The sequence below is a fragment of the Sinocyclocheilus rhinocerous genome, unplaced genomic scaffold, assembly GCF_001515625.1.
Source record: "Sinocyclocheilus rhinocerous isolate Xijiao unplaced genomic scaffold, SAMN03320098_v1.1 scaffold210, whole genome shotgun sequence".
NCBI lineage: Eukaryota > Metazoa > Chordata > Actinopteri > Cypriniformes > Cyprinidae > Sinocyclocheilus > Sinocyclocheilus rhinocerous.
The window spans coordinates 88,171-98,116 of record NW_015654490.1 but is presented as its reverse complement, the minus strand read 5'-3'; the positions used below and the strand labels follow the sequence as shown (position 1 = coordinate 98,116).

The window sequence follows — 9,946 nt, the reverse complement described above, 5'->3', positions numbered from 1 at the left end:
TTTCTCTTTCTTAACCGACTTTGTGTATATAAAAACGTACATAAAGATAGGAATTTGGGATTTGTGAATGTGCAGAACAAAAACACAGGCTTTGAAATACTCATCCTCTGATTGGCCATTGCTTTCATGTGCTCAACAGACATGTCTGTGATTGGCTACAACACTCAACGCTTTAAAAACACACACGGTGCACACGCTGTAAATGGAAACCTTTACACAGTGCCAGATGTCTTCACAGAACACTGATACACACAGGAGCATTTAAAAGCATGATATGTTTATAAAATGTTTAATTATTACACATTTTAATAAATATAAGATATTAGAAAACGACATCTATTTATCTTAAATAGTATGTTAAGAACTAGTTAGACATCTGTGCTATGTGAAGGCTATCACAGTAAATCTAATCGTCCGAACAGGAGAACCTGTCAGTGCAGGTGAGTGTTGGGATATGATTGATGGTTTGGGCTCTCATTACGGGCCGCTCTGTGAGCTCTGAACGGCCTCGGCTTTGTCCCATCACCGGAAAGTGCTGAGGCATTGCTAAGCGCCATTGTCCTGGTGTATTCATGCATGAGACGGTGGCATGTTTGCTCAGAGATGAGCGCCACTGTCTCCGGGTCGCCCGGACACATAAGCCGCAGCTTCACACAAAGCATTCCAGACGTGACGCTTTATGGGGACGTGGGGACAATGAGGGCTCTCAGGACTGCTCAACGACCCCGCATGGATGTTAGGAGCGCTGCCGCACCATATTTTTGTGTTTCTGTCCTGATGGCAGGATAGATTCTTGTCTCTATAGAAAGCGAATAGACGATTGACAGGAACTCTCAGCCAATCAGAGTGCGGTGACCTATATAACAGCAGGATGCATATGGCGTTATGTTTTTAATGCTGTAAATGCAGATATCCTGTCCCTGAGTGTGTTTTCGTGGAAGCATACTTTTTTTTTTCATGGCGGTGCGGTATGTTGAGTAATATGGCCATCATGAGGAGACGGAGACCCTGATCTGGGCTCTCTGAGGCCTCAGCTGTGTTTGACGCTAATGCTTCAGGACGTTCATTCACAGTCACTCTCTCTGGTTTCTCCTGTTCGTCCCCGATCCTGTGTAAACCCTGCTCAAACATCCCGTCAGTGATTCTCTAGGACTTTACAATGAATTTATTCATGCTATTATTGAGTCTGCGAGTTAGAGTTCCTTCTTTTGTTCTCATTCATCTTCTTTCTTTCATCGTGTTCTTTTAGGCTTTGGCTGTCATTCATTCATGTACTCTCTCTGATCCTTTAGTTTCTTTTCTTTCTCATAGATCTAGTCTGCTCATGCATGTCTCTCCGAGCATGTGATCTTGTAGCTGCTAGGCATTTGCTCATAATAATCCAATGCATCCTTCACTTCTGTACATGAGTAACAGCAGCTCATACAGCTCCTCCCAAAGACTTGAGTACCTGGCCATTTATCTGTTAAGCCTATAAAGCCTACTGTATCATATTTGAAATGCTGCAGATTTTTTAGATTTTTCAACATGATCAAAATCTGTGATACACAATCTACTCCACTCCTTCTGTCGTCTGATTGATAGTTTGTTTGTTTTTTTCTCCAGTAAAAGCTCCTTTAGTGTAATTGTAGAAACGTCCAGCTTCAGCTGCTGCTTCAGTGTCTTTCTGCTGTCAAATCTTGACTGATTTTTATCAAGTAAACATCAAAATAACTGTAGTAATATTTCCAGATGAACACTTACTGGACTGAAGCAGCTCGGCTTGATTCTCCAGACATTCACTTTTTAGAAAAGTCTCAAATCTGATCATCAGGATCTTTTGAGGAACGTTTGTTTGTTCATTTCTCAGTCATCATTGCATTGCATTGCATTAACAAACTAAGCATTTAGATGTTCTCCCAACTGTTTACATTCACTTAAGACAGAACTGACTGCTTGGTTTACATGAATACTCACCAAGAAATGCATTTTGACATAATTGTTTGTGAATTTGACTCTTCAGTGCACGTGCTTCCAAATTGAGTTTTTATTGTCCCCAGGAGCGTATTATGCTTTTATTAACTTCTTTTAATATCACACATCTCCTGCAACTTTATTTCCATGTTCATCCATATATCATCATCATCCTAGTTGTCACTGTTTAATGGCTAGCAGTGCTTTACTGTGGTGAAATCATCACACAGTCACTTCCTTTACTCTGGATCAGGATCATCTGACATTCATGCTCTCCTCGTGTGTGTGTGTGTTGAGCAACACAAGTGATGTTTCTGCTCTGGTTTGTTGTGCCGACACCATAGACGCACGTCTCCACCCATGAGCACCTGCGGCTTTCTGTGGCCATCGACACGTTATCATCAGAGAGCCGTGCTGTGTGTGATACACTAGTGTTTGTTTGCTCTCGCTGTTCACCTAATGCACTTCACCAATGCAGGAACAGCCACTATCGATCCACTGCAAACTGAAATCCATTAGCTGTGTGTTTGTGTGTGTGTTGTGTTTACAGAGCGTAACGTCTGATCTCTCATCAGTAAATCTGCTGCGAGTGAACACTGGGATTAGTTTGTGTAATTGCATCCATAACAGCAGCTTATGGTGTTCTGTGTGTCGTGTCATAACCAGACAGATTAATACTCTCTCTCTGTTTTTGTTTATGTGCGTGTAGTTGATTGAGAGACTTAAACTGACACCTGGCACAGATGCAGCATCAGATGTTGTTGCTGTCAGCCATTCCTAATTTATTCCATGAAAAGAAGTGTCTGACAACATAAATGCATATAATTAAAGTCTCCTGTGTTTCACAGTCACACATAGGCTATGGCTTTTTGGCTAGGTTTAAAGGGAAAGAGCACTTTTAGATAAACAAGGCAGTAATAGATGGCACTCGTGGAGGTAGGAAAACAAAGTTCTTTATGAACAAAAGTAAAAAGCATTGAATAATGTGTTGCTTATATTTATTGTGTTTAAACATGTCTATGAAAGATTGTATTACTGTACTGTGTAAAAAAAGAATCACAATGTTGAAAAAGCATTTTCAGTGACAATGTTTGGATTTGAAATCAAAATGGATAAATGTTGTGTTTGTAAACGGCCCTGGATCAGTTGCAGACTCCTGTGTGAAAGCACAGTCCGTGCTGCTTCTGCACTGCTTATGTACCGCACATAGACTGCATACGCACTGCAAATGGAGTATGTGTGAACCTCATATACAGCTCACCAAATCAGGCTTGCGCTGTGTGTAACCTATTGTGCAACAACTGCACGATTGTCAAAACAAAAATGCACTGCATGATCAAACATTTATGTGAGATAAATATATTTTTTTGAAAAATGTCTAAAAAATGTCCCCCTCCACCCCTCAAATGAAAAAATCCCCTCTCACAGGCGTCTCCTAAGAGGGGAAATCATTTTCAAAAATGAAATTCAGGCCCTGAATAAATGTCTATAAATCTTGATTGGATCATCACTATAAATAATTCTACATGGCTTAGAAAAGATGGGGTATCTGTGATCGTATCGGCAGATACTGCTTTCTGTGATCGGCCTCAAAAACCCTGATCGGAGCACCCCTACTACAGTAATATTTAATATTGACTTGTTTGAGATTTGGGGCCGATAATGTGTGCAAAGCATCATGGGGCGTGAGACATAGGTGGATGGATAACTACATTTAAGTTTTTGTTTTGTTGTGGTTGCAAAAAAACATGACTTGTTAAAAGCTGTGCATAAGCGCTTGAATGCATGGGATGTCTGACAGATGAATGCAGCGCTGTTCCTCAGTGACTAATGCTGTTGAGCTCCAACCAGCCTCTCATTCCTCAGGAGTCACACACACTCACACTCACGCTGACCACTTCAGCCCACTGTCTGCCAGTGTCCAACAGGCCCATTATGACCCGGTGCTTCAGAGCGACTTTACAGGAATACTTTACATACCAGCCAAAAATCACACTTCTGTCCTCATTTACTCACCATTATAGTCTTTCTTCCATAGAATCTAAAAAGCTGTCTATACAATGAAAGTTTTGTTTGTTTTGGACCCCATTTACTTGCAGGTTTGGAATGACATGAGAGCATGAGAGTGAGTCAATTATGACAGAATGGTCTGTGTGAGTAAAGTGTGTTCATATCTTTCTTCTTCATTGTCTCTCTAGAAACGGGCGAAAGGCCAGTACCTGTTTTTTCAAGTCTGCGACCACCTGAATCTGTTGGAGAAGGATTACTTCGGCCTGAGCTTTAAAGACAACGGCGAGCAGAGTGTGAGTTCACTCGCTAACACACAGAAACATCACACAACACACACTGACGTTATCCGTGCCATGTGTTCGTGTTCATGTTCAGTGCATGAGCTGATGGAGTGAATAAGAACTCTGGAAACAACGAAACACATCTGAACGCCATCGTGACTCATGCGCTGCATTGGAATGATGTTTTGTGAGGAACCGAGCCCAGTTTAAATGGTTATTAAGTTGTCTGTCCTGTGAGATCACAATGTCACTGGCTCTCCTCCAGAACACTGATGCCAAACAAACACTGATACTGTACTGCGCAATGTAATAGAATAATGCAAACAGCAAAGAAGTGTAAATGAAAAATGGGTTGAAATGCAATCACAAAGTATCTGAATCCAGGGTCAGGTTGAGGTGAATGTGAAGGACTCTCTTCCTCACAGCAGAGTCCGAGCTCAGGTGCTGTGTTCAGTGCTGCGGTGTGACTGACTCCTCTGTGTTTCTGTGTTGCAGTGCTGGCTGGACCCCACCAAGGACATCAAGCGGCAGATCCGCAGTACGTGTTTCTTTCTCTTCATGAGGTGGTCTGGGTGGGTTTGAGTAACTGACAGTATGACGGACTCCTCGCACACATCTGCAGCTGGAATAGCTGTAATTATCAGAGTGCTGTAGTGACGCACACAGCACAGGCTGGAGTGAGAGCAGATTCCTCATTCACACCACACAAACACAATCAAAACCATCAACAAAGCACTGATGCCTGCTGTCAGCTGATTCTGATGTTTCATCTTCAGAATGACGTGCGGCATATGTGACCCTGGACCACAAAACCAGTCATAAGGGTCAATTTTTTTCATCTAAAAGCTGAATAAATAATCTTTCCATTGATGTATGGTTTGTTAGGATAGGACAATATTTGGCTGAGATGCAACTATTTGAAAATCTGGAATCTGAGGGTGCAAAAAAATCTAAATATTGAGAAAATCATCTTTAAAGTTGTTCAAATGAAGTTCTTAGCAATGCATATTACTAATCAAAAATTAAGTTTTGATATATTTTCGGTAGGAAATTTACAAAATATCTTCATGGAGCATTATCTTTACTTAATATACTAATGATTTTTGGCATAAAAGAAAAATGTATAATTTTGACCCATACAATGTATTGTTGGCTATTGCTACAAATATACCCCAGCGACTTAAGACTGCTTTTGTGCTTCAGGCTCACATATGTTTTTTGTTGAGTTTCATATTTGATGGATCAGGCTTTTTTATTTAGAAGCCCAAACTGAGCAAAAATATGTGATTTGCTGCAGATGTTGATGTGTAGTCAGTCAAGATTTGACAGCAGAAAGACACTGAAGCAGCAGCTGAAGGTAAAACTCTAAACTATCAGTAGCTTTACAGGGTTGACGTCTGCTTTTATGGCACTGGACTGCTGGTGAGTGAGTGTGTGCTTGCTGTTCACTCTGAAGTGTGCCATTGTTTGACATGCAGTCAGGTGCTGTATATATGAGACACACACAGGTGAATCAGACGTCTTATCTGCTGTTATGACTCAGTCTCTGCGTCTGTAGAGCGTCTGGAGGAGAGCTGAAAATAGAAAAACAGGACAGACTGAGAGAGAGAGGAAACGCACAAGAGCAGCTCTCCTTCTGAAAGACACGTCTATAAAAACGGCAGCTGTGTCCTCGTTTCCAGAGACTCTCACTGAAACAATGAGGTTGAGTTTGCTGCGCTGCGTCCTGACCTCTGACCCCCGAGTCCGCGCACAGCACAGTGATCTGAACTAATTCCACTCATTCTGCCATGTGCTTTATGAGTGAAACTTGAATAAGGAAAATGTCAGAAATATGAACAGGAACCACTACTTTAGATCCAATGACAAAGCAGCATTCATGTTTGATCATGACATAACCACTGACTGAAGATCTTACTGGAAAACAGCCTGCATATAAAATAAGTTATCGTAATTATAGTAAAACCATAGAAAAAATATCACTTGAAATGAAATAAATGTTAACTGAAACTAGTTGTTAATGCATCATTTGCATTTAGTTTAATTTGATGTACTAAAGTAATTAAAACTGAAATGAAATTTGATAAAAGCTATACAGAAAAAAAATAAAAAAATAAATAGAAAATATAATAAGAAACTAATTCAGAATATTAATAAAAAATATAATAGTCTAAAAACTAAAATAACACAAAATCCAGAGCACATGAAAGCATATTGCAGTCAAAATGAAACTTTTTGCAAGTTCAGTTAACATTTGCTAAACAGTCTAATATAAAATAAACATTTTGCCCCAGTGTGTCCAGAATTTGAGATTTGTCATTTGAGCACATCACTAATGATGAGTTCCCAGCAGCATCATTCATGTCTTCATCATCTTTCTCATCTGTCTGTCTGGTGTTCCTTCGTTTCTCAGATGAATTTCTCAATCATGCGTACATATCAGCATTGACTGACCGTGTGACGTAATCTCACTATCCTCAAAAACTACACAATGACCCACACAACATTACCTTCATTGAAGTAAACTGAAAATCGAATCAAGACGTGTGGAGTATTGAAGTGCAGTATAGACCTTAATCACATTATTACCATCGTGTAGGACTTTTCACCGCATTTTGCGACAGGACACACACTGCAGTGGTCAACCGTTTGACGGCAAACAAAAGAATGGCTTCAACAACCCCATCGTCTGTTTGCACAGACAGCATGACAAATAATTAACTGCACTTGAAGCTTTCAGTAAATTAAAAATTAAACACACAAAACTGTATATGGCAACCTAACGAAGACGAACTATATGTTGATACGTGAAATTCTGGAGGGAACATACAAGGAATATTCTAAAAGCAACTCATGTAAACACCTTAATTATAATATTGTCTTACTCAGAATAAGGTAAATAATTAGATTACTGGTGTCCATGTAAACGTAGTCATTGTCTTTCAGTATTGTGGCTCATTTCAGCCTTTTAAACATTCCTGTCTGAATGATGAACAGCATGAGCTAGTGTTGGCTGACTGATGGACTGAACAGACATGGTAATCACTGCCAGTCCCTCCACCCTACAGCTTTACGGCACATCTGCTAGTGGAAGTTGTGCTTGTTTTCTGGCCTTTATTGAAAACCAAGCGCTCACTCACACGCTCCTGTGATATTCAGCGGAGCTGGCAGAAGAGCTGTTCTGCTGCGATTTTAATTAGGGCTGGACGATATGGCTTATATCATGACAATATTTCTTAACTTCGGTCAATATGATATAATTCTGATATCGATATGAACGATATAAAAAAAAGCCTCAGAAAAACTGCCAAGAACGCCCACAACAGATGTCTGAATTTGAATCTGCCAAGTCTAATGAAGTGTCTTCCTATAAAACCACATAATATTTTAGAAATACAAACAGTACAAATGAATTAATGTTCACCTATTATTTGTATTAGCCTTCATACAAACGAGAAATGTGAAATTACCGTCAGATAAACATAAGACTCCCAGACGCACCTTTGGAAGGTATTTAACTTGTTCTTATAGATTGAAACAAAAGTGCTTCAGCCAGGATAAAGAATATGAAAAGTGCTCCGAGTTGCTGCAGAAAACAGAAAGTAGGTTCCCTCCAGAGATACATTCATGTAAAACAGTTTTGATTTTGAAATGTGCAGCGCTCATGTTTATTCAACAAAAGCCCTATTCGGACGGGACTAGCTTCACAGGGGGTCGTTAGAGAAATTTGTGTTTCACAGGCGTATATTTAGCGATTTTAATCCCGTCCGAATTCTGCCACGTCTGTGTTTTTCTCACACAACCTCTGTAATAATTCCAGAGCAAATGACCTGCTGTTTTTCTGCAAACTCAGTGATCCTCTGAGAAAACTAATCGTCCGAAAGTGAATGTGTGTGATTGCAGACGATATGTTTTTCACAGCGCGCTTCCTTGTGTGTTTTGGCCAACGTGAATTACCGTAGACGCTCTTACCGCGCGCATGTTTGATATATCTGCCTCCCGGCAAAGAAATAAAAAAATAACAATAATAAAATCAAGAGCCAGGTCATGTGAACTGTTAAGACTGGCTACTGTAATATCAGACTCAGTTACTCACCTTCATTTCTGCACTTAATTACATAATGTTTTAATTACATATGTACCTTTATGAAAATTAAACATGGGTTTACAACAAATAAATAAAAAAATAAAACCGTTAAACTAAAGTAACCACACATTAACCATGGTTTTGCTGTACTTCTAGCCATATAGCTTCACCATGGTATTTGTAGTAAAACTGTGGTTATACTATCAATCCGAATGACTACACAATGCAGTGCATCTCTGCGACGCCCAGATGTCCAAAACAGACCCTCTCACCTCTGTAATAAACACAGAGATGTTAGTCCCGTCCGAATCAGTACAAGAAAACCACAGACGTCTGGGGATAAGAATCGAAACTCAAACGTAGTTTAGAAAACTAGTCCCGTCCGAATAGGGCTAAAGTCAACTGCATTGGTAATGTATATTGAAATATCGTAAATGTGTTTAAAAAAATCATATCACCGTTACTGAAAAAAAATATGACGATATATGTTGATACTGAATTATTGTCCAGCCCTACGTTTAATCAGCTCTCATTGTCTTTCTCTCTGTGTGTTGCATCAGACTCTCAGTGGCAGTTTGTGTTCAGTGTGAAGTTTTACCCTCCGGACCCTTCGCAGCTGACTGAGGACATCACGAGGTACAGAAGCTGGTCGCTCTGAAGGCTGCGGGTGTCAGTGGGACTGTGGCGGCTCATGGTTTCTCTCCTGGTCTCTGCAGGTATCTGCTGTGCCTCCAGCTGAGGCAGGACATCGCGTCGGGCCGGCTGCCCTGCTCCTTCGTCACACACGCTCTGCTGGGCTCCTACACCCTGCAGGCGGAGCTCGGGGACCACGACCCTGAGGAGCACCGTCTGGACTACATCTCAGACTTCCAGTTCGCCCCAAACCAGACCAAGGAGCTGGAGGAGAAGGTGGTGGAGCTGCACAAGTCCCACAGGTCTGACGGCAGGCATCCTTTACAAATCTAATGCCATGAAGTCTCGTAATATTACAAAAGTCTTCACTGTCAATTTAAGAGGTATTACATTTAGGGACAGAAAAACGGGAATCGCGATACAGTGATGATTAAAGTCCAAATGGGTTATGATTTCATTAAATAAATGTGAGCGCTGCGTGTTCAGAGTCAAACGTTTCAGAGCAGTTTGCATTCAGTGAATAATGCACAGTTGTGCCAGGTGTTTGCTTGTGATCTGCTGTCGATGAATTATGATAGGGTTTACTTTATGATGCTGAAGATGGTTGCATATTTGATCTGCTTCATCTGTTTGAATGAGCTGGGAGTAACACACAGACATTTCAAAATAAGAGTCCCTGTATATTTCAGGCTTGTTTATTAAAGCAATAAGCCCCAAGAAGCCGAATTCTCGACGCGAAGCGGAGTGCCTAAAACCCCCTTAGCTGTTATAAATTCACTGTAAACCACGGCTTCACGGAGCTTATTGCTTTTATAAAACGGTTATTCCATAAACGTAGTAAGGTTTCACAAAATAAAACAGAGCAAATAAAGTGTAAAGATATTAATAAAAACAGTATTCTTCCACCAAACAATGTAGCTCCTCAGAAACAGTTGTGGTTGCTACAAAGTGGTTGCCGAGCAACACACAGAAGTAAACAAAG

At 40.5% G+C, this 9,946-nt stretch overlaps 1 protein-coding gene across 1 annotated transcript in view; it reads left to right on the top strand.

Annotated features, from left to right (window-relative positions):
- The window catches only part of LOC107717037 (band 4.1-like protein 2), a 109,260-nt gene that overhangs the window by 57,437 nt on the left and 41,877 nt on the right, over positions 1 to 9,946 (top strand). Inside the window, exons 6-8 of the mRNA XM_016523681.1 lie at positions 4,740 to 4,782; positions 8,892 to 8,967; positions 9,048 to 9,266. Coding sequence (XP_016379167.1) covers positions 4,740 to 4,782; positions 8,892 to 8,967; positions 9,048 to 9,266 — 338 coding nt within the window. The remainder of the gene's footprint in view (positions 1 to 4,739; positions 4,783 to 8,891; positions 8,968 to 9,047; positions 9,267 to 9,946) is intronic.